The sequence below is a fragment of the Pleurodeles waltl genome, chromosome 7, assembly GCF_031143425.1.
Source record: "Pleurodeles waltl isolate 20211129_DDA chromosome 7, aPleWal1.hap1.20221129, whole genome shotgun sequence".
Taxonomy (NCBI): Eukaryota; Metazoa; Chordata; class Amphibia; order Caudata; family Salamandridae; genus Pleurodeles; species Pleurodeles waltl.
In genome coordinates, this window is record NC_090446.1 from 424185164 (window position 1) to 424209237 (window position 24074).

Genomic DNA, 24074 nt, shown 5'->3' on the forward strand with positions numbered 1-24074 from the left:
TCACTTTTATAACAGCCTCTAGGGCCGGAATAGGGGAAACGACTATACAGGGAGTGCAGAATTATTAGGCAAGTTGTATTTTTGAGGATTAATTTTATTATTGAACAACAACCATGTTCTCAATGAACCCAAAAAACTCATTAATATCAAAACTGAATATTTTTGGAAGTAGTTTTTAGTTTGTTTTTAGTTTTAGCTATGTTAGGGGGATATCTGTGTGTGCAGGTGACTATCACTGTGCATAATTATTAGGCAACTTAACAAAAAAATATATATACCCATTTCAATTATTTATCATTACCAGTGAAACCAATATAACATCTCAACATTCACAAATATACATTTCTGACATTCAAAAACAAAACAAAAACAAATCAGTGACCAATATAGCCACCTTTCTTTGCAAGGACACTCAAAAGCCTGCCATCCATGGATTCTGTCAGTGTTTTGATCTGTTCACCATCAACATTGCGTGCAGCAGCAACCACAGCCTCCCAGACACTGTTCAGAGAGGTGTACTGTTTTCCCTCCTTGTAAATCTCACATTTGATGATGGACCACAGGTTCTCAATGGGGTTCAGATCAGGTGAACAAGGAGGCCATGTCATTAGATTTCCTTCTTTTATACCCTTTCTTGCCAGCCACGCTGTGGAGTACTTGGACGCGTGTGATGGAGCATTGTCCTGCATGAAAATCATGTTTTTCTTGAAGGATGCAGACTTCTTCCTGTACCACTGCTTGAAGAAGGTGTCTTCCAGGAACTGGCAGTAGGACTGGGAGTTGAGCTTGACTCCATCCTCAACCCGAAAAGGCCCCACAAGCTCATCTTTGATGATACCAGCCCAAACCAGTACTCCACCTCCACCTTGCTGGTGTCTGAGTCGGACTGGAGCTCTCTGCCCTTTACCAATCCAGCCACGGGCCCATCCATCTGGCCCATCAAGACTCACTCTCATTTCATCAGTCCATAAAACCTTAGAAAAATCAGTCTTGAGATATTTCTTGGCCCAGTCTTGACGTTTCAGCTTGTGTGTCTTGTTCAGTGGTGGTCGTCTTTCAGCCTTTCTTACCTTGGCCATGTCTCTGAGTATTGCACACCTTGTGCTTTTGGGCACTCCAGTGATGTTGCAGCTCTGAAATATGGCCAAACTGGTGGCAAGTGGCATCGTAGCAGCTGCACGCTTGACTTTTCTCAGTTCATGGGCAGTTATTTTGCGCGTTGGTTTTTCCACACGCTTCTTGCGACCCTGTTGACTATTTTGAATGAAACGCTTGATTGTTCGATGATCACGCTTCAGAAGCTTTGCAATTTTAAGAGTGCTGCATCCCTCTGCAAGATATCTCACTATTTTTGACTTTTCTGAGCCTGTCAAGTCCTTCTTTTGACCCATTTTGCCAAAGGAAAGGAAGTTGCCTAATAATTATGCACACCTGATATAGGGTGTTGATGTCATTAGACCACACCCCTTCTCATTACAGAGATGCACATCACCTAATATGCTTAATTGGTAGTAGGCTTTCGAGCCTATACAGCTTGGAGTAAGACAACATGCATAAAGAGGATGATGTGGTCAAAATACTCATTTGCCTAATAATTCTGCACTCCCTGTAATGTGTTTACCCTGGGCAAGAGGTCGTTCTTTAATAACAGCCATCTGTACAGCAGTTAGAATTTTCTCTGTTGGTGCGAATCGTTGTTCAGCAGCCGAATACAAGTGGGACTTGTATCCAATCGGGACTGTCTCACCTTCATTAAATGTGACATACGTAAACCCAATGGCCCCAGCTATCACCCTGATGACCAAATGCGTCTTATTGTCCCGTGTATGTAAATTTTTTGCAGCTAGGAGATCTCCTTGTAACTCCCGAAGAGTATGTGTATGTTCAATTGTCCAGAATATGCTTGAAAAATCAAGACGTATTAAGTCGTATAAAGGTTTTATGCATGTAGCATAATCAGGAATGTATGTTCTGCCAAAATTTAGAAAGCCCAACAATGATTGGAGTTTCTTAATCGTATTAGGTGGTTGCAATTGTGCACATTTTTCTAAAAATTGTGGCTCTAGGCTCTTACCTTCATTTGACAGCTCATATCCCAGGAATATGACGCTGAGGAAGGCAATTTTTGATTTTTTCAAGTTAAATTTGTAGCCGATTTTGGCAACCCCAACAACAAAGCGGGCTACCCGTCTCAAATGTTGTAGTAACTCGTCATCCGTGACATACATATATTATCTACATATGACAATGCTTCAGGGTCCAACCCGTGTAAAATTTCAGTCACACGAGCCGCAAACAGTCCCGGGCTGAGGCAAACAACAGACTTTTTTCTGGGAGCCTAACGCACTAAAGCTTGTGAGGTCCCTACTTTCGGGTGCTATATTGTGGCAGAAGAAACCATTCGAGATGTCTAAAGTCGTTTTGTACTTTTTCCGCACAATGTTGTTCATCAGTGCGGCACTATGTGAATTTTGTATAGCATATGTACGTGTATGTCCGTTCAAGTGTCTGTAGTCTAAGACTATTCTATATGAATGGTCCGGTTTAGCTACAGGGAATAAGTGACTATTCATCGGCGAGACACAGGGTTCAATAACTCCCTGGTATTCTAATTGCGTAAGTATTTCTCTCACCGGTGCCCTTGCTTCATGTTTTATTGGATATTGCAGTTGTGGCTGAGGTTCACCTTTAATCGGAATTACATGATATGGAGAATCCCTATCCCACCCTATGTGATTTCTATGTAAGGCAGGTGCCTGTGCTAGAGCCCATTTGATGCTATAGGACTCTGTGAGTTCCCCTGGAACAAGTGGTGAGAACAAAGGTTTAATAACCTCCTCCCCAACTGGGCAGGTGCGAACAAAGTCAGATGGCCAATCCTGTTCAGACAGCAAAATGTCATATATCTTGACTAGGAGATCCCAAAAGATTGCGTTTACAGTGCGTTCAATGTCTCCTTCCAATTGTAAAGTCACTGTATATACCCTTTCGGGTTCAGAGTCACGCATATCTGCTGTTTCAACTTGTATGAAGTCATCAGTTGCTTTCACCTCCAGATGCTCTAGAAGATTCCGGCGAACTATTGTGACCTCTGCCGCGCTGTCTAGCAGTGCTAGGGCCCATGTCTTGTTCTTCAAGAGAACTCTCTTCCTGTGTGGCACATCTAACTGAGACTGCCGCCACTTTCTTCTTTTTAAACTGTTGTTTTTGTTGTATTGGTTTCTCTTCCTTCTTGACAGAAACCTCTGAAGAGCGTTGTGATTCCTGTCTTGGTTTCACGTACTCTGTTCTCCGCTCTGACCGCCCACCTCTCTCATTTCTCTTTTCCGATGAGTCCTGAAAGGCACGAGATTGGCGTGTATCAGTGTATTGATATCTATCAGGCGTTTTCAAGTTATCCCTATTTCTGAGATTATACCTAGTCTGCGGGGTCTCCGCTCGCAGAGATTCTCCCCTTTCTTTTTTAGGTGTCTGTTTTTTCTCGCAGCGCTTTTTATTACCCTCAGGTTGCTGTTTAGTACTATCTTTACTAATTTTCCCTTGAAACTGTGGTTTCTGTGGTCTAGCCCCTAGGCTATCTCGACCGATACTGGAATATGTTTCTGCTATTATTTTAGGCAGTTCCCGCTCCTGATCCAGTTGCGGGACATCACGAAGATGCATACGCACCGCTAGTGCAACTGCCTCCCCTTTAAGATTACTTAGTATTATTGAAGAAACCATGGCAAAATTGCCCATCAGTTGCATTCCCAAATCTAAGGCTGGGGCAGCCCCGTATTCATCCTGAATCTGTTTAAGCACTTCCGGTAGGTTTGCCAATGTCGGTGTACCGTGTGCTGTTGTGTAGAGCGTGGCAAACACCGTGCCCCATGTATTACAATGTTCCACTGTGGGAACCATGCCGAATGGTAAACAAATAGTTAATATTCTATGTTTATCCTGAGGTCCCGTATGGGGAAATACCTCCTCCAGCGTATTAATTTTCTGTGCCAGCCAAAATGGAGTCTCCTCCCGTTCTGCTGGAACTTTACCCATGATGGAGTGTACAGTCGCCGGGTTTATACCTGGAGCTACTGCATGTGGTTGTGCTGGAGCAGCACGCGCTGGGTTTGTATTTAATGTCTGCATCACAAATTGTACTAAGCGTCTATATGTAGCCGTTAAGTCTGTATCTAAACGACGAACTTCAGCCACCGGCATGTTTGCAACTGCAGGATGTGGTGTATTTTTGGCCAATAAAGGCTAGGTCGGGCCATCATTACTCAGTGGACCTAACCTTACTGGCAATATTGTATGGGGTAGGGAGCCATATAGCCAATTATTATGTTCTTGATAAGATAGAGGTATCTCTAGGTATGCGTACGCCCTGTACTGGCCAGGCGCGTTCGCAACAGTATATGTGAGAAATGTATTTGTATTCCCATCAACTGCTGGAAGTGTGACCCAATAGTAAAAAAGTTCTGTTCTATAGGCTGCATGGGCGGCCACCACAAACGTGACTGGACCTCCTTGGATCGTAAGACCATGTGCAAGCAGATGTGCCGTGAGCGGCTGTCTCATATTAAGTGCTATTTGTATTACCTGGGGATTCGCCATTAGAAAAACAGCGATGGTTCAGAGAAGGCACACCAAAAACGGGGTCTTTCCTTTTAAGTTTCAAGCTTGAACAACCATCCGCTATATCTAGGGTTACCTATATCGCGGTGGTGGAAGTCCTCAGTGCCACGGACGTCTCTGTTAAAGGAACTTAGGGATCATTATAATATATGAGACCGAGAGAGACTGGTGGACCCGAAAAGTAGAGCCAGACCAATCGTTGGCGGAGCCATGTCGCGTAGGCTCTCATTATCCTAATGAGACTACTGGATTTTTGGGTGGCAGGATCATTCACAGTGTGGGGGACTAAGTCTAACCCACGGCGAAGGACCCTTGTCACCCCAAATCCGGGTTGAGCTCCGGCTAACTAGCAGTGCCTCATCTCTCCCAAAGGGAAGAGACAATTTGGCAGCCGAGCGCATGACATCTTAGGGCGTCCCAGGGAAGTCGTGGTCACTCAGATCCCAACCAGTTCTCTCATACACAGTGTGGTCTCATATATAAATGACAAAGGCAGTTTGAGTTTTAAAGATTGTTTTAATAAAAAGACTGCATTTTAGATAACAAGGCGTGAGCCGCAATAACCAGAACCATACAACACAGTAGGATTGAAATAGTAACGAGGAGAGTGAAACATAAGAATAATGCTATCATAGTGCTACTAGATTACGTTCTATCTTCTAAGTTCTATTTTGAGCACAGCATGTTAAGCTCTAAGCCTGCCTTTCAGGTACCCCCGGGAGGACATCAACCCTCATACGTGAGCAAAGGCCTGTGATCGGGATCAGCATCTGCAACAGGGCAGTCAGCGTCTAGTTGTAGTTCTCTGGTCGGAATCTCCCTCTTACGTGTACCAGGACTAGGAAGTGTGTTTATAACTAACACGCCGGTGTTCTAAGAAACGTCCCTATGTAAGAATGTGTACTTTCTACGAACCCTAAAGACTAAATTTCTACCACGTCTATCGGCAATGTACCAGACTGTATCCTTGACTGAAGCAAAGAGCGAGCAACAATGTCTTGGTTGAGAACTCCAGTGCTGAAGTAAACTAAACAGTGTGATAGAAGAAAATAAAACAAGACCGTGAAACTGGTTATTGTAAAATAACAGTGCGAGGCTAAATAAAATGCATCTAGGACAAAGTGCACAGAGGCCTAATACTTTAAGCAAACGCGCAAAAGCTACATTAAAAAATGGCCACACTACAATTCCAGGAATCTGCACAAGATAGTCCCCCCTTACAAGGAGGGGGATGACATCAACAAGTGGTTTGCTGCACTTGAGAGGGCCTGTATGGTACAGGGGGTCCCTCAAAGGCAGTGGGCTGCTATTTTGTGGCTATATTTCAATGGAAAGGGTAGGGATAGGCTCCTTACTGTTAGAGAAAGTGATGCTAACAATTTTGCAGTTTTGAAGGATGCACTCTTGGATGGATTTGGCTTAGCCACTGAACAATACAGGATTAAGTTCAGAGACAGCAGAAAAGTGTCCTCACAAGACTGGATAGACTTTGTTGACTGTTCAGTGAAGGCCTTGGAGGGGTGGCTACATGGCAGTAAAGTTTCTGACTATGAAAGCCTGTATAATCTTATTCTGAGAGAGCATATTCTGAATAACTGTGTGTCTGACTTGTTACATCAATATCTAGTGGACTTAGATCTGACCTCTCCCCAAGAATTGGGAAAGAAGGCAGACAAATGGGTCAGAACAAGAGTGAACAGAAAAGTTCATACGGGGGTGACAAGGATGGCAAAAAGAAGGATGGTAAGTCTTCTGACAAGGGTGGGGACAAAAGTAAAACTGAGTCTTCATCAGGCCCACAAAAATCCTCTGGTGGGGGTGGTGGGTCCAAATCCTCTTCAAATCAACCTAAAAAGCCTTGGCGTTATTTGTGTAAAATCAAAGGCCATTGGACAACTGATGCCAGTTGTCCAAAGAAAAACACCAAACCTCCCACTACCACAACCCCTACTGCAAATTCTAGTGCCCCTAGTAATAGCAGTGGTAGTGGGAGCAAACCTACTAATAGCCAATCCAAGGGAGTAGCTGGGCTCACTTTTGGTAATTTAGTTGGGGTTGGTCTGGTTAGGGAGACCACAGAGGCTGTGTTAGTCTCTGAAGGTGCCATTGATTTGGCCACCTTGGTTGCTTGTCCCCTTAACATGGATAAGTACAAGCAACTTCCCCTAATAAATGGTGTTGAGGTTCAGGCCTACAGGGACACAGGTGCCAGTGTTACCATGGTGATAGAGAAACTGGTACACCCTGAACAACACCTACTTAGTCAGCAGTACCAAGTGACAGACGCTCATAACAACACTCTTAGCCACCCCATGGCTGTTGTGAATCTCAACTGGGGGGGGGGGGGTTACTGGTCCAAAGAAAGTTGTGGTTGCCTCAGATTTACCTGTAGACTGTCTATTAGGGAACGATTTAGAGACATCAGCTTCGCAGAAGTGGAGTCGGAGGATCATGCAGCAATGCTGGGCATTCCTAGGCATATTTTTGCTTTGACGAGGGCTCATAAAGTTGCTACCCCTGTCTGATACAACCTCTTTTGGAATAGATTCCCAGGAAGGCTTTTGCCACTGCAGGTGCTGTAGTGGTCCTTAGAGGAATTGCTTCAGGATATCTTGTGGCATGGTCCACAACCACCAAGATAAACCTATTGCCTGTAGCAGTAGGAGGGTCAAGGGGGCCAACTATGTCAACCCCTACCCTTTCAAATGGGACCCCAACCACAGGTAGTGGAATAAGTGGAGCCTTTGGTGTGCCACCAGTCTTGCCACTGGCTTGGCAGGTCACACAAGACTTGCAAAAATCTTTAGTGTCCTCTGACATCCTAGGCCAGTGAAACAGGGGGACAACCCTTTCCCACGTTTTGATCTGGCCCAAATGCCCAGCCAAAGGAATGTCATGTGCCAGAGTTAGGAGGAGCTCTCTGTACTGCAGGGGAATGACCAATCTTCTGGCTGATCCAGGTTTTGGGTCCCTTGCCTCGGTGTACAAGAGGTTGTCCTCCCAGTAAACTCTATGTGAGTCACTGACATCCCCATTTTGCTGTTTGACAGCTTGCTGTCTGAGACCCTCTAATGTGGGACAGGTTTGCTGTGCCACACTCGGCTCTTCCCTGGCAGGCCCCCCTCCACCCAAAAGCTCAGCAGTGTCTGCTGCCAGCTCATCTGATGAAGGTTCTGCACAGGGAGGAAATTCTTCTTCCTCAGAAGGAGAATCATCTGGAGAGGGAGGGATAATGGGTAGGGATTTACCCTTGCTACCCCTAGCTTTAGAGAGCACTTGGTCCATTGTTCCAGGATCCAAGTTACCCTGTCCTTTTTGCTATATGGCCTGAGCCCTTGTGAAAGCACAAATATGCCCAGGAATGCCCAGCATTGCTGCATGGGCCTCCAACTTCTCTTCTGCCTAAGCTGATGTCTCTAAATTGTTCCCTAGTAGACAGTCTACAGGTAAATCTGAGGCAACCACAACTTTCTTTGGACCAGTAACCCCCCCCAGTTGAGATTCACAACAGCCATGGGGTGGCTAAGAGTGTTATTATGAGCGTCTGTCAACTGGTACTGGTGACCAAGTAGGTGTTGTTCAGGGTGCACCAGTTTCTCTATCACCATGGTAACACTGGCACCTGTGTCCCTGTAGGCCTGGACCTCAACATCATTTATTAGGGGAAGTTGCTTGTACTTATCAATATTAAGGGGACAAGCAACCAAGGTGGCCAAATCAATGGCACCTTCAGAGACTAACACAGCCTCTGTGGTCTCCCTAACAAAACCAACCCCAACTAAATTACCAAAAGTGAGCCCAGCTACTCCCTTGGATTAGCTATTAGTAGGTTTGCTCCCACCACCACTGCTATTACTAGGGGCACTAGAATTTGCAGTAGGAGTTGTGGTAGTGGGAGGTTTGGTGTTTTTCTTTGGACAACTGGCATCAGTTGCCCGATGGCCTTTGACTTTACACAAACACCACCAAGGCTTTTTAACTTGATTATTGGAAGAGGATTTGGACGCACCACACCCACCAGAAGATTTTTGTGGGCCTGATGAAGACTCATTTTTACTTTTGTCCCCACCCTTGTCAGAAGACTTACCATCCTTCTTCTTGCCATCCTTGTCACCCCCTGTTCTATCCAGGTGGCTGGTTGACACCTGTTCGGTATAAGTCAAGAAGGACGCTCAATGAAGGACCACACGCCAATTATGAATAAATTTAGCTTGACTATAATTTCAGATAAATGCAGGCATTTAGCACATTAACAATAGTGAAATAAGAATGGCAATGAAAAGCATCTATTCATATATATGTACACTACAGATAGTATCTATGTATACGAATGAGCAAAGAGTTCATTGACCGAGTAAGAATAGTAAATAAAATAAAAAATCTATATAAATGTTCATATATAAGTACACTACAAAGAGCATCTATGTATACATCTGAGTAAAGAGTTCATTGACAGATATAAACTTGGAATAACTGTATACCAACATGCGATACACTATGATGTTCAGGGAGCAGAATATTAACGAGTTGAATACTTCAGATAAGCTTTGATTTACTGCACACGAAAATGCACATTTCAATTACTGTGGCAGATTTACACTACGATGTTCAGTAAAGCAGGAAAAACTATAAATGAGCTGAATTTCTCAGATTATAAACACAGTGCAAATATAATAATCAATCATAATAATAGAGCAGAGAAACGAAAAGCCTTTCATCCCTGGGTGGAATTTAACTTAGTCATTTAGTCCACGAGTGCTGGGAAGCCCTCTACCGCCCGCTTGGACCTCTCTCCCCCTCGAGCGTCACGGTCTTGGAACAGCAAAACAAGGAGGCAGCGCTGGGTCGGAAGATGACAGTTTCATAACTCCATCTGCGAGCTTCAAATCCCTCACCCACCTTTCAGTGTTTAAATAACCTGAAGCTTGAAATCTACCCCCTTCCAGTATTTTCTAGCTAAGTTATCAGTACATGTCTCTTGGCTGCCTTGCCATTCCCTGGCCATTGTTTTCATTCCATCTTTTACTGTGGTCTCGTTCTCAAGGTTGAGACTGACTCTCCTTTACAGCCTGTTTCTCACACATGCAGCTGCAAATAAGTTTATCTACGGAATGTCAAATGAAAACAAGCTTGAAAGCGAACATCGTGAATTTCTTTCACGTTGTTCTGGCTTCGGCAGGCATCACGCTCATCTACACTGTTCAAGCTAATTAACCCTTCGCGTTACAATGTCTTCCTCATCTTTCCCTACTGCTACACTGATCACCCCCTGTATGAACTTTTCTGTTCACTCTTGTTCTGACCCATTTCTTTGCCTTCTTTCCCAATTCTTGGGGAGAGGTCAGATCTGAGTCCAGTAAATATTGGTGTAACAGATCCAGACAAACTGTTATTCAGAATAAGCTCTCTCAGAATAAGATTATACAGGCTTTCATAGTCAGAAACTTTACTGCCATGTAACCACCCTTCCAAGGCCTTCACTGAACAGTCAACAAAGTCTATCCAGTCTTATGAGAACTCTTTTCTGGTGTCTCTGAACTTAATCCTGTATTGTTCAGTGGTTAAGCCAAATCCATCCAAGAGTGCATCCTTCAAAACTGTAAAATTGTTAGCATCACTTTCTCTAACAGTAAGGAGTCTATCCCTACCCTTTCCAGTGAAAGACAGCCACAATATAGCAGCCCACTGCCTTTGAGGGACTCCTGTACCATACAGGCCCTCTCAAGTGCAGCAAACCACTTGTTGATGTCATCCCCCTTCTTGTAAGGGGGGGACTATCTTGTGCAGATTATTGGAATCATGCTCTCTAACAGGATTACTATCAGGAATACTGCTATTGCTGCCACCATGGGGTCCAAACCCCAATCTCTGTCTGTCCTTCTCCAGGTCTAAGGATTCCCTATCTAAGGCCAGCTGTTGCTGTTTAAGCCTCAGTCTGGTCTCTTCAACTCTCAACTTTTTGAGTTCCCTTTCTAACATATTGCCTTCAGGGTGGGTGGGTTGGGAATGCTCGGACACAGAAGATAAATTGTAAACAACAGAGGGAGATCTGTCCCTAACTGACTGAACCCTAAGACTCCCCTACTATGATAGGAACCTCCATTACTACCAACCTTACTAGGTGTCCTGCTAAGGGGCAGATTTGGAACAGAACCCTCCCCACCTCCCTCAAGGAGATCCCCCGAGTCAGAATGGGAGCCTTCTATTAACCTCTCATTTGAAGTGCCTGCTTGGGACTCATCATTCACAATAAGCATGTTAAATAGAAATTCTTTTGTAGGGTTCTTTCCTATCACTAAACCTCTATCTAAGCAGAGACTGCTTAGGCTCTTGTAATTCAAATTGTCATCAGTAGTATTGACCATTTTAAGAGCAGACTTTACATCAGACATGATAGTAAAAGGTTTAGAAATAGTGAGAAGGAAGAAAAAGTTTCAGGACTTTTTAAAGAACAGAGAAAAAAAAACTTTTTCTAGCTTTTTAGAAACTTTTGGAAGTTTTAGAATACTTTTCAGTACTTTGTAAAAAGTTTAGGAGGAGAAAAGCAAAATGTTTTGGTTAGGTGTACATACTCTGAACTTGTTTTGTATATTATTCTATTATGAAAAGTACACAATGACAAAGTGGTAAGTAGATACAAGTACTTATCCCACCACTGCACAACCAATGTAGGAGGCTGGCCTGGCTTGTAGTGGGTACCAGAGGTACTTACACCTTGTGCCAGGTCCAGTTATCCCTTATTAGTGTAGAAGAGGTGTTTCTAGCAGCTTAGGCTGATAGAAGGTAGCTATGGCAAAGCATCTTAGGCTGAACTAGGAGACATGTAAAGCTCCTACTATACCACTGGTGTCATATGCACAATATCATAAGAAAACACAATACACAGAAGTACTAAAAATAAAGGTACTTTATTTTTATGACAATATGCCAAAAGTATCTCAGCGAGTACCCTCAGTATGGGGATTAGTTATATACACAAGATATACGTACACAAACCAAAATTATGCAGGTAATAGCAAGAAAAGTATGCAAGCAGTGTAAAGTTACATTAGATTGCAATAGGAACACATAGGAATAGGGGCAACACAAACCATATACTCCAAAAGTGGAATGCGAACCATGAGTGGTCCCCAAACCTATGTGAGCTTGTACAGGGTCGCTGGGACTGTAAGAAAACAGTGAGGGTTAGAAAAATAGCCCACCCCAAGACCCTGAAAGGTAGGTGTAAAGTGCACCTACTACCCCCAGAGAGCACAGAAGTCGTGATAGGGGGTTTCTGCAGGAAGAACAAACACCAGCAATGCAACAACAGTGGATTCCCAGACCTGAGTACCTGTAAGACAAGGGGACCAAGTCCATTAGTCGCGACAGTGTCGAGAGTGGGCAGGAGCCCAGGAAATGCCAGCTGAGGGTGCAAGGAAGCTGCCACCTGTTGGAATAAACTTGGAGTTCTGCAAGAAAGAAGAGGACTAGGAACTTCCCCTTTGGAGGATGGATGTCCCACGTTGCGATGAAGCTTGCAGAGGTGTTCCCACGCAGAAAGACCGCAAACAAGCCTTGCTAGCTGCAAGGGTCGCAGTAAAGGTTTTTGGGTGCTGCTGTGGCCCAGAAGGGACCAGGATGTCGCCACTTGGAGGAGGAGACAGAAGGGGCGCCCAGCAACTCAGGGAGCCCTCACAGAAGCAGGCAGCACCCGCAGAAGTACCTGAACATGCAGTTAGAAGAAAAGTGAACCGGAGTCCACCCGAAGTCACAAAAGGGAGTTCCACGACGCCGGGGGACAACTCAGAAGGTTGTGCACTGCAGGAAGGAGTGTCCGGGACCCAGGCTTGGCTGTGCACGAAGGAAATCCTGGAAGAGTGCATAGGAGCCGGAGCAGCTGCAAATCATGCGGTACCCAGCAATGCAGTCTAGCGTGGGGAGGCAAGGACTTACCTCCACCAAACTTGGACTGAAGAGTCACTGGACTGTGGGAGTCACTTGGACAGAGTTGCTGAGTTCCGGGGACCACGCTCGTCGTGCTGAGAGGGGACCCAGAGGACCAGTGATGCAGTCTTTTGGTGCCTGCGGTTGCAGGGGGAAGATTCCGTCGACCCACTGGAGATTTCTTCAGAGCTCCTGGTGCAGAGAGGAGGCAGGCTACCCCCAAAGCATGCACCACCTGGAAACAGTTGAGAAAGCCGGCAGGATGAAGCAATACAAGGTTGCTAGTAGTCGTCTTGCTACTTTGTTGCGGTTTTGCAGGCGTCCTGAGCAGTCAGCGGTCGATCCTTTGGCAGAAGGTGAAGAGGGAGATGCAGAGGAACTCTGGTGAGCTCTTGCATTCGTTATCTGAAGAATTCCCCCAAAGCAAAGACCCTGAATAGCCGGAAAAGGAGGTTTGGCTACCAAGGAAGGAGGATTGGCTACCAAGAGAGGTAAGAGCCTATCAGAAGGAGCCTCTGATGTCACCTGCTGGCACTGGCCACTCAGAGCAGTCCAGCTTGCCACAAACACCTCTGTTTCCAAGATGGCAGAGGTCTGGGACACACTGGAGGAGCTCTGGTCACCTCCCCTGGTAGGTGCAGCTCAGGGGAGTGGTCACTCCCCTTTCCTTTGTCCAGTTTCGCGCCAGAGCAGGGCTGGGGGATCCCTAAATCAGTGTAGACTGGCTTATGCAGAGATGGGCACCATCTGTGCCCATCAAAGCATTTTCAGAGGCTGGGGGAGGCTACTCCTCCCCAGCCTTCACACCTATTTCCAAAGGGAGCGGGTGTTACACCCTCTCTCAGAGGAAATCCTTTGTTCTGCCTTCCTGGGCCAGCGCTACCTGGACCCCAGGAGGGCAGAAACCTGTCTGAGGGGTTGGCAGCAGCAGCAGCTGCAGAGGAGAACCCGGAAAGGCAGTTTGGCAGTACCCGGGTTCTGTGCTAGAGACCCGGGAAATCATGGAATTGTCCCCCCAATGCCAGAATGGCATTGGGATGACAATTCCATGATCTTAGACATGTTACATGGCCATGTTCGGAGTTACCATTGTGACGCTGTACATAGGTAGTGACCTATGTACAGTGCACGCGTGTAATGGTGTCCCCGCACTTACAAAAGTCCGAGGAATTTGCCCTGAACGATGTGGGGGCACCTTAGCTAGTGCCAGGGTGCCCACACACTAAGTAACTGTGCACCCAACCTTCACCAGGTGAAGGTTAGACATATATGTGACTTATGAGTTACTTAAGTGCAGTGGTAAATGGCTGTGAAATAACGTGGACGTTATTTCACTCAGGCTGCACTGGCAGGCCTGTGTAAGAATTATCAGAGCTCCCTATGGGTGGCAAAAGAAATGCTGCAGCCCATAGGGATCTCCTGGAACCCCAATACACTGGGTACCTCAGTACCATATACTAGGGAATTATATGGGTGTACCAGTATGCTAATGTGAATTGGTAAATTTAGTCACTAGCCTGTTAGTGACAAACTTGTAAAGCAGAGAGAGCATAAACACTTAGGTTCTGGTTAGTAGAGCCTCAGTGAGACAGTTAGTCATCACACTGGGAACACATACAGGGCACATAGTTATGAGCACTGGGGCCCTGCCTGGCAGGGTCCCGGTGACAGATAGACTAAAACAACATATATACAGTGAAATATGGGGGTAACATGCCAGGCAAGATGGTACTTTCCTACAGTATGTATGAATGTTTTGCAAACAAAATACGGTTGCAAAACATTTGCATTTTACCACCAACTTCAAGTTGGTGGTCACCCATTCGGAAATGGGAAGTGGTCCCCAAGGACCCATTCCCCTTTGTGAATAGTTGTACAAATGTTTTTTAAGAGCAGGCAGTGGTCCCCAGAACCATGGTCTACTCTTAAAAAACGAAAATAAAACCTTTCATTTTTCTTTTTGAAACATATTCCTGTTTCCCTTTAAGGAAAACGGGTTGCATTTTTTTTTTTTAAACTGCTCTTTTGTAAAGCAGTCACATACATGGCGGTCTGCTGACCCCAGCAGGCCACCATCCCTGTGATTTTGTCATTTCCAATGGGTCGCAAACTGATACCTACCTTATTATTATTCATGAGGTAGGTCTATTTGCAATATACTGGGAATCGCAAAATGTGCTGAACACACTTTCTGCATGGATGTTTGCGATTACCAAAAAGCAAATCGCAAACATTTGCTATTTGGTAACTGCAAACCATAAGCTATGTACACCTGGTGCCAAATCCAGCCGCAATGCTAAGAAAAAAGTTAGATTGCAGCAAACCAAGTGCTTTGGTAGAAAAAGAAAACAAGCATTTGCAATGCAATGGGACTCGCATTTTTCAAACAAGTTAATTGTCATGTTTTGACATCAGCGCCCACGAGTAAAAACAAAAAAACATGAGTGAGAACTGAGAAAAGAAAACAAAATAAAATAAAGTTAGCTTTAAAAAATAAAACTTTACAATGTTGTTTGTGTTGCTGGGGACATTTTTGCCAGTCCACACGCGTTATGTTTGTTGGGTACTGGAATTTAGAACAAAATAGTACCTGGATAGCGTTGGGAGCAGCGGAGGAGCACTAATTAAGTGAAATCAATTAGTGCTTGATCCCTGTTCCAGCAGAGGACCGGAAATGATGCCAGACGTGCCTTGACGAATTACGAGGCTGTAAAGAAGAGTGCCACACAAACAGGCGGGCACCAAGCCCTTTACTACACACACTTGCACTCGCAGGCTCAACCCTAAAAAATGTGTTTTTGCTTTCGGCATATAAATGTGAGAGCACTCACTAAAAAGTCCCTCACTTAACGGAATTTGATCTGCGAGACCTCCAGGAGCAGATACTGAAACCCATTGTATGAAAATAAACTGCCCAAAAGAGGAGGGTGATGAGCTACCGTTTTTCTGTGGTCTCTAAAATGACCATTAATTCAAGTTGGAGTTTCCCAGCCTGGCAAGCTCAAACTTTGAATTACATGAATGCGGGAGAAACACACTTTACTGGCGAGCTGCCTCGCAAGCAAATCGTGGAGGCAGCAGATGGCTGGTCGGCATAATATCTGAGGCAGAAATCAGATTTTTAATGTCAGTGGCAGGTTTGTCTAAAGAAACAACAAACAATTGTTGAAGTAAAAATGCTAAGATTTCCACACTAAAAACACCAATTCTGCTCCACGAGCGACTCTGAGTTATGCAGAAAGTTACAAGTTTCACTTACCTGACTGTTGATATGATTGTTCTCTCCAAACACTAACCAGCCACCTACGCAGGCCGCCAGAAATGAGTGAATCTGTAGCCTTTCCCCCCGCAGATACTTCTGAAGTGCAAGAAGTCCCTTGTATGTGAAGACAAAATAAGCCAGGTTTCGGGAATGCGTATATGTGGCCAGTGCAATGGATTTCAGTTTGTCTTGCAAACTAGAAAAAGCAAAAACAAAAAGAAATTGCAGTGCATACTTAGAACGTTCCACTTCTAAAACATAATTTTATATACTGAGGTGGCATGAGAGACGAAAACCCAGTAATGTACATCACATGGTACCGGAATGTCAAGGGGGCAATGACTAATACCGTTGTAAACAGTCTATCTAGACTGAAGACAGAGGAAAAAAAACTCTTGAAATGCTTTTTCTCTCTATTAAAAAAATGCATTTAATAGAAAACATCACAATGGTATATTCAGAAAATACAGTTTCATATTACATAAGGGACACCTAATGGAAAGTACATTTCATATCGGAAAAGCTGCCTCTACCCCTCGGCAGACCACTTCATACCCATTGATAATTTTGACATGAGGACAGCCTGCATTGTAGGTTTATAGCAGAAACTGTATTTTCTTCTGTATGGCGGGGGATTTTTTCCATCAGTGCACAAAGCCTAAGAAATGTTTACATAGGAACTACACTAATTAAAGTGATGAGGCACTGTTATTATGCATCCACAGTGAATTAAGGGTAAGAAGGCAGTAATTGTACTACTTGCTAGTGTACGAGATTTTTATAGGTTTATATTTGTGTGCATTAACAGTGAATAAAATACATTTTCACACTTGATTTTACATGTATACACTGATGTAGTGCTACTGCGTTTAACCCCTTCGCTGCCAGGCCTTTTCCCCTTCAGGTGCCAGGCCTTTTTTTGGCTATTTGGGGCAGGGCGCACTTAGGCCCTCATAACTTTTTGTCCACATAAGCTACCGATGCCAAATTTGCGTCCTTTTTTTCCAACATCATAGGGATTCTAGAGGTACCCAGACTTTGTGGGTTCCTCTGAAGGAGACCAAGAAATTAGCCAAAATACAGTAAAAATTTCGTTTTTTAAAACAAATTTGGAAAAAAGAGCTGCAGAAGAAGGCTTGTGTTTTTTCCCCGTAAATTGGCATCAACAGAGGGTTTGCAGTGCTAAAATCATCAGCTTCCCAGCTTTCAGGAACAGGCAGACTTGAATCAGAAAACCAATTTTTTCAAAGCAATTTTGTCATTTTACTGGGACATAGCCCATTTTTACGATTTCTTGTGCTTTAAGCCTCCTTCCAGTCAGTCACAGAAATGGGGGTGAAACCAATGCTGGATCCCAGAATTTTCAGTAAACTTTTCTGAAAAGTAGAAAAAATTCTGAATTCAGCAATGGGTAATTTCTGTAGATCATACAAGGGTTTCCTACAGAAAATAACAACTGAAATAAAAAAAAAATTGAAATTGAGGTGAAAAAAACAGCCATTTTTCTCTACGTTTTACTCTAACTTTTTCCTGCAATGTCAGATTTTTTAAAGCAATATACCGTTACGTCTGCTGGACTCTTCTGGTTGCGGGGATATATAGGGCTTGTAGGTTCATCAAGAACCCTAGGTACCCAGAGCAAATAAATGAGCTGCACCTTGCAGTGGATTTTCATTCAATACTGGGTATACTGCAATTCATTTGCTGAAATATAAAGAGTGAAAAATAGGTATCAAGAAAATCTTTGTATTTCCAAAATGGGCACAAGATAAGGTGTTGAGGAGCAGTGGTTATTTGCACATCTCTGAATTCTGGGGTGCCCATTCTACCATGTGAATCACAGGGCATTTCTCAAATAGACGTCTTTTTTACACACTGTCTTATATTTGGAAGGAAAAAATGTAGAGAAAGACAAGGGGCAATAACACTTGTTTTGCTAGTCTGTGTTCCCCCAAGTCTCCCGATAAAAATGGCACCTCACTTGTGTGGGTAGGCCTAGCGCCCGCGACAGGAAGGGCCCCAAAACACAACGTGGAACATCAAATTTTCCCAAAGAAAACAGAGGTGTTTTTTGCAAAGTGCCTACCTGTGGATTTTGGCCTCTAGCTCAGCCGGGACCTAGGGAAACCTACCAAACCTGTGCATTTTTTTAAAACTAGAGACCTAGGGGAATCCAAGACAGGGTGACTTGTGGGGCTCTCACCAGGTTCTGTTACTCAGAATCATTTGCAAACCTCAAAATGTGGCTAAAAAACACTTTTTCCTCATATTTCGGTGAAAGAACGTTCTGGAATCTGAGAGGAGCCACAAATTTCCTTCCACCCAGCGTTCCCCCAAGTCTCCCGATAACAATGGTACCTCACTTGTGTGGGTAGGCCTAGTGCCCGTGACAGGAAATGCCCCAAAACACAAAGTGGACACATCACATTTTCTCAAAGAAAACAGAGGTGTTTTTAGCAAAGTTCCTACCTGTGGATTTTGGCCTCTAGCTCAGCAGGCACCTAGGGAAACCTACCAAACCTGTGCATTTTTTAAAACTAGAGACCTAGGGGAATCCAAGATGGGGTGACTTGTGGGGCTCACACCAGGTTCTGTTACCCAGAATCCTTTGAAAACCTCAAAATTTGGCTTAAAAAAACCAATTTTCCTCACATTTCGGTGACAGAAAGTTCTGGAATCTGAGAGGAGCCATAAATTTCCTTCCACCCAGCGTTCCCTCAAGTCTCCCGATAAAAATGGTACCTCACTTGTGTGGGTAGGCCTAGTGCCCGCGACGGGAAATCCTCCAAAACACTATCTGGACACATCAAAATTAGCAAATTGAAAACTACCTCTTTTTGCGGGGGGCACCTGCGTTTTTGGTCCTGGGCTCAGCAACCATCTAGGAAAACCTACCAAACCCAGACATTTCAGAAAACTAGACACCCGAGGGATTCAAGGGAGGTGTGACTTGCGTGGATCCCCCAATGTTTTCTTATCCAGAATCCTCAGCAAACCTCAAATTTAGCTAAAGATTCACATTCTGTGTGGGATCACCGCACCGGGACAAATTTCCTGCCACCCAACGTTCCCCTTAGTCTCCCGGTAAAAATGATACCTCACTTGTGTAGGTGGGCCAAGTGTTTGTGACAGGGAAGAGCCAAAAACACGTCGAAATTGAGAGGGAACCAAAGTGGGTCCAAATGGGCAGTTTGAAACAAAACATTTTTAGGCTGACAAGTGCAGCAGAAATTTTATCGGTATAGATGAGGCAATGCTGGGTGGTAGGAATTTTGTGGATTCCTGCAGATTCCGGAAGGTTCCATCACAAAAATATGGGGAAAATGTGTGCTTTCCAGCAAAGTTGCAGGTCATTTTGGGTAAGGAAATGGTGCGGGGTGCATGTGAAGCACACCACCCTGGAGTCAACTAGATGTTTAGTTTTCAGATGTGTCTAGGTCTTGTGGATTTTTCTACATGGCAGCATCCCAAAGTGAAAAAAAGTGCAGCCCTCACCATTCCAAGTGGGACGATTTTGAGAGTTACCAAGCTCTCATGGCCCAAATGTAAAACAAAAACCAAAAAAATCAAATGTCCCCTTGCTTGCCATGGGATAAGATGTTTTAGTGTGTGGGGGAGAGCTGAATGACTGTTAGCCCCTTCAGTTCAGGTGAGGGCATAACCAGGCCCATATTGGTTGGTAGTCACCACCCCACTATTTGTTTTTTTAATTTGTTTTATTTCATGGCATTGTAGGAGGCTGGTCTGGCTTATAGTGGGTACCTTGTGGTACTTACACCTTGTGCCAGATCCAGCTATCCCTTATTAGTAGAATAGAGGTGTTCTAGCAGCTTAGGCTGATAGAGGTAGCTATAGCAGAGCAGCTTAGGCTGAACTAGGAGACATGCAAAGCTCCTACTATACCACTTATATCATATAGAACAATATCACAAAAAAACCAATACTCAGAGTAACTAAAAATAAAGGTACTTTATTTTAGTGACAATATGCTAAAAGTATCTCAGAGGATACCCTCATTTAGGAGGTAAGTAATATACATAAATTATATGTACACAAACCAAAATCAGGTAAGTAACAGTTAGAAAAGTAGTGCAAAAAATGTAGAATCACAATAGGATGCAATGGGTAGAAATAGGCCTAGGGGCCTGGACCTGAGGACCTGTAAAGAAAGGGGACCAAGTCCAAGAGTCACGCAAGTGTCCAGGGGGGGGCAGGAGCCCACTAAACCCCGGATGAAGGTGCAAAAGGGCTGTCTCCAGGTGGAAGAAGCTGAATATTCTGCAACAACGGAAGGTGCCAGGAACTTCTCCTTTGGTCACAAGATGTCCCACGGCGTGCTGGAGGATGCAGAGTTGTTTCCATGCAGAAAGACCGCAAACAAGCTGTGGCAGTGGGTATGGCGATAATAAGGACTAAGATGCTTGAGTGGGTGAGAATTAGTGAATTTATTTAAAGTTCTTTAAGGATATGTGAATTTTCTTTCCAAGAAATATATGGGTGGTGTGCTCTTCATAATAGAATGTCTCTTCTCACTTTTCCAGGTCACCTCTTGACTGGCGAAGATGTTCTTCTCGGGCTCCCAGACGCACCGGAAATAGGAGGAACGGAGAAATGGGTAAGTCGAGATGGTATAGAGGTAGAAGTCTTATTAATAGTACAGGGAGGGAGAGGAAGAGAGAGACAAAGAGAGAGAAAGGAGAGAGAGAGAAAGAGAAAGAAAGAGAAAGAGAAAGAGAGAGAGACACACACACCTTCGGAAAGTGTGTCAAGTTTGAAATCAGCGTGTGCAGAAAACAATCACCTCTTAGTGTCTTCTTAGAACTAGATTTCTGTCCCTGAGTGCTCTTTAAGTCTTGCTGAGTAGTGTTCTTTGGTTCTGTATTTTGGCTCTTTCTCTTATGGTTGTCTTATTTCTTCAGACTCTTCTTTCACCTTATTACTGTCCCTTTTCTCCCCCTCCCTCTCCAGATCCCTCCCCTCCTCTCTCCTGCCGTCACTCTCCTTTATAAAGGACCGTACCTTGGTTAGCCACGTCCCTCCTGGGACGTGGCGGAATTCGCGTCCTTCGGCTCTCCTCTCGGTCCGAGCTTGGTTGCTTGCCTCAAGGATGTCCTCGCTGTTCCGGTTTCTTCTGAGGTCCTTCGTTCGTTCGCCTTTCTTTCGTCTCCGTTTTCTCCTTGCCCTGCGCGCAGCGCGCGAAGTCCGTTTTCTTTTTCTATCCTTTCGGGAACCCGGATATCCGGGTTCCCTGGGAGTTTTCCGGCGTCACGTTGTCATGGCATCCGGGTGTGGTGTCGTCTACGCAGCAGAATTAGGACACCGTTCCCGATTCTGAGATTCCAGGAGCCTGGATATCCGATAGCCGGCTACACAAGCCTTGCTAGCTGCAAGAGTGGCTGTTGAGGGTTTTGGGTGCTGCTAAGACCCAGGAAGGGCTAGGAGGTTGCCCCTTGGAGGAGGAGACAGAGGGGGCGCTCAGCAACTCAGAGAGCCCCCGCAGAACAGGCAGCACCCACAAAAGCACCGGAACAGGCACTTAGAAGATCTGAGGACAGCGGTCGACTCAGAGTCACAAAGGAGGGTCCCACAATGTCGGAGTCCAACTCAGCGCGTTGGGCAATGCAGGACGGAGTGCTGGGGACCTGGGCTAGGCTGTGCACAAAGAAGTCTTGGAAAAGTGCACAGAAGCCGGAGCGGCTGCACATCACGCAGTACACAGGATTACTGTCTGGCGTGGGGAGGCAAGGACTTAACTCCACCAAATTTGGACAGAAGGGTCACTGGACTGTGGGAGACACTTGGACCCAGCTCCTGTGTTCCAGGGATGACGCTCGTCAGGATGAGAGGGGACCCAGAGGACCGGTGATGCAGAAGTTTGGTGCCTGCGTTATCAGGGGAAGATTCCGTCGACCCACAGGAGATTTCTTCTTGGCTTCCAGTGCAGGGTGAAGGCAGACAGCTCTCAGAGCATGCACCACCAGGAAACAGTCGAGAAAGCCAGCAGGATGAGGCGCTACACTGTTGCTGGAAGTCGTCTTGCTACTTTGTTGCGGTTTTGCAGGCGTCCTGGAGCAGTCAGCAGTCGATCCTTGGCAGACGTCAAAGAGGGAAGTGCAGAGGAACTCTGGTGAGCTCTTGCATTCGTTATCTGAGGAATAGCCCAGAGGAGAGACCCTAAATAGCCCCCAGAGGAGGATTGGCTACTGAGAAAGGTAAGCACCTATCAGGAGGGGACTCTGACATCACCTGCTGGCACTGGCCACTCAGAGCTGTCCAATGTGCCCCAACAACTCTGCAGCCAAGATGGCAGAGGTCTGAGTCACATTGGAGGAGCTCTGGGCACCTCCCCTGGGAGGTGCTGGTCAGGGGAGTGGTCACTCCCCTTTCCTTTGTCCAGTTTCGCGCCCGAGCAGGGCTGGGGGATCCCTGAACCGGTGTAGACTGGCTTATGCAGAAAGGGCACCATCTGTGCCCATCAAAACATTTCCAGAGTCTGGGGGAGGCTACTCCTCCCCAGCCCTTCACACCTATTTCCAAAGGGAGAGGGTGTAACACCCTCTCTCATAGGAAATTCTTTGTTCTGCCTTCCTGGGACTGGGCTGCCCAGGCCCCAGGGGGGCAGAAACCTGTCTGAGGGGTTGGCAGCAGCAGTAGCTGCAGTGGAGACCCCGGAAAGCAAGTTTGGCAGTACCCGGGTTCTGTGCTAGAGACCCGGAGATGCATGGAATTGTCCCCCCAATACCAGAATGGTACTGGCGTCACAATTCCATGATCCTAGACATGTTACATGGCCATGTTCGGAGTTACCATGGTGACGCTACATATAGGTAGTGACCTATATGTAGTGCACGTGTGTAATGGTGTCCCCGCACTCACAAAGTCCGAGGAATTTGCCCTGAACAATGTGGGGGCACTTTGGCTAGTGCCAGGGTGCCCACACACTAAGTAACTTGGCATCTAACCTTCATCAAGTGAGGGTTAGACATATAGGTGACTTATAAGTTACTTATGTGCAGTGAAAAATGGCTGTGAAATAATGTGGACGTTATTTCACTCAGGCTGCAGTGGCAGTCCTGTGTAAGAATTGTCAGAGCTCCCTATGTGTGGCAAAAGAAATGCCTCAGCCCATAGGGATCTCCTGGAACCCCAATACCCTAGGTACCTAGGTACCATATACAAGGGAATTATAAGGGTGTCCCAGTGTGCCAATGAGAATTGGTAAAATAAGTCACTAACCTGCAGTGACAATTTTAAAAGCAGAGAGAGCATAAACACTGAGGTTCTGGTTAGCAGAGACTCAGTGATACAGTTAGGCACCACACAGGGAACACATACAGGGCATACATTATGAGCACTGGGGTCCTGACTAGCAGGATCCCAGTGACACATACGCAAAAACAAACATACATACAGTGAAATATGGGGGTAACATGCCAGGCAAGATGGTACTTTCCTACACAACCCCCCCCAAAACAAGGGACAATAAGACTAGCCATAATCTGATGAGTCTTCATTGTCTAAGTGGAAATATCTGGAGAGTCCATCTGCATTGGAGTGGGTACTCCCAGGTCTATGTTCCACTGTATAGTCCATTCCCTGTAGAGATATGGACCACCTCAACAATTTAGGGGTTTTACCTTTCATTTGTTTTAGCCTAAGTAGAGGTTTGTGGTCTGTCTGAACAATTAAGTGAGTGCCAAACAGGTATGGCCTCAACTTTTTCAGTGCCCAGACCACAGCAAATGCCTCCCTCTCTATGGCAGACCAACGCTTTTCTCTAGGGGTCAACCTTCTGCTGATAAAAGCAATTGGTTGATCCTGGCCCTCAGAATTCAGTTGTGATAAGACTGCCCCTACCCCTAATTCAGATGCATTAGTTTGAACAATGAATTTCTTGGAGTAACACAGGCTCATTGGTTGATCCTGGCCCTCAGAATTCAGTTGTGATAAGACTGCCCCTACCCCTAATTCAGATGCATTAGTTTGAACAATGAATTTCTTGGAGTAACACAGGCTTTTTAGGACAGGTGCAGAGCACATGGCCTTTTTGAGATCCTCAAAAGCTTTCTGACAGCTAGCTGTCCATAACACCTTCTTAGGCATTTTCTTACTTGTGAAATCATTAAGAGGGGCTGCTATGGAGCCATAATTCTTTATGAATCTCCTGTAATACCCTGTGAGGCCTAAAAAGGCTCTCACCTGGGTCTGAGTTATAGGGGGAACCCAATCCATGATTGTCCGGATTTTCCCCTGTAGAGGTGCAATCTGT

General features: G+C 45.3%; 1 protein-coding gene across 5 annotated transcripts in view; it reads right to left on the minus strand.

The window, feature by feature from the left end:
- The window catches only part of PXMP4 (peroxisomal membrane protein 4), a 225569-nt gene that overhangs the window by 92343 nt on the left and 109152 nt on the right, over nucleotides 1-24074 (minus strand). For all 5 annotated transcript variants that reach the window (XM_069243929.1, XM_069243927.1, XM_069243928.1 and 2 more), the window contains one exon: nucleotides 15803-16001. In XM_069243929.1, coding sequence (XP_069100030.1) covers nucleotides 15803-16001 — 199 coding nt within the window. The remainder of the gene's footprint in view (nucleotides 1-15802; nucleotides 16002-24074) is intronic.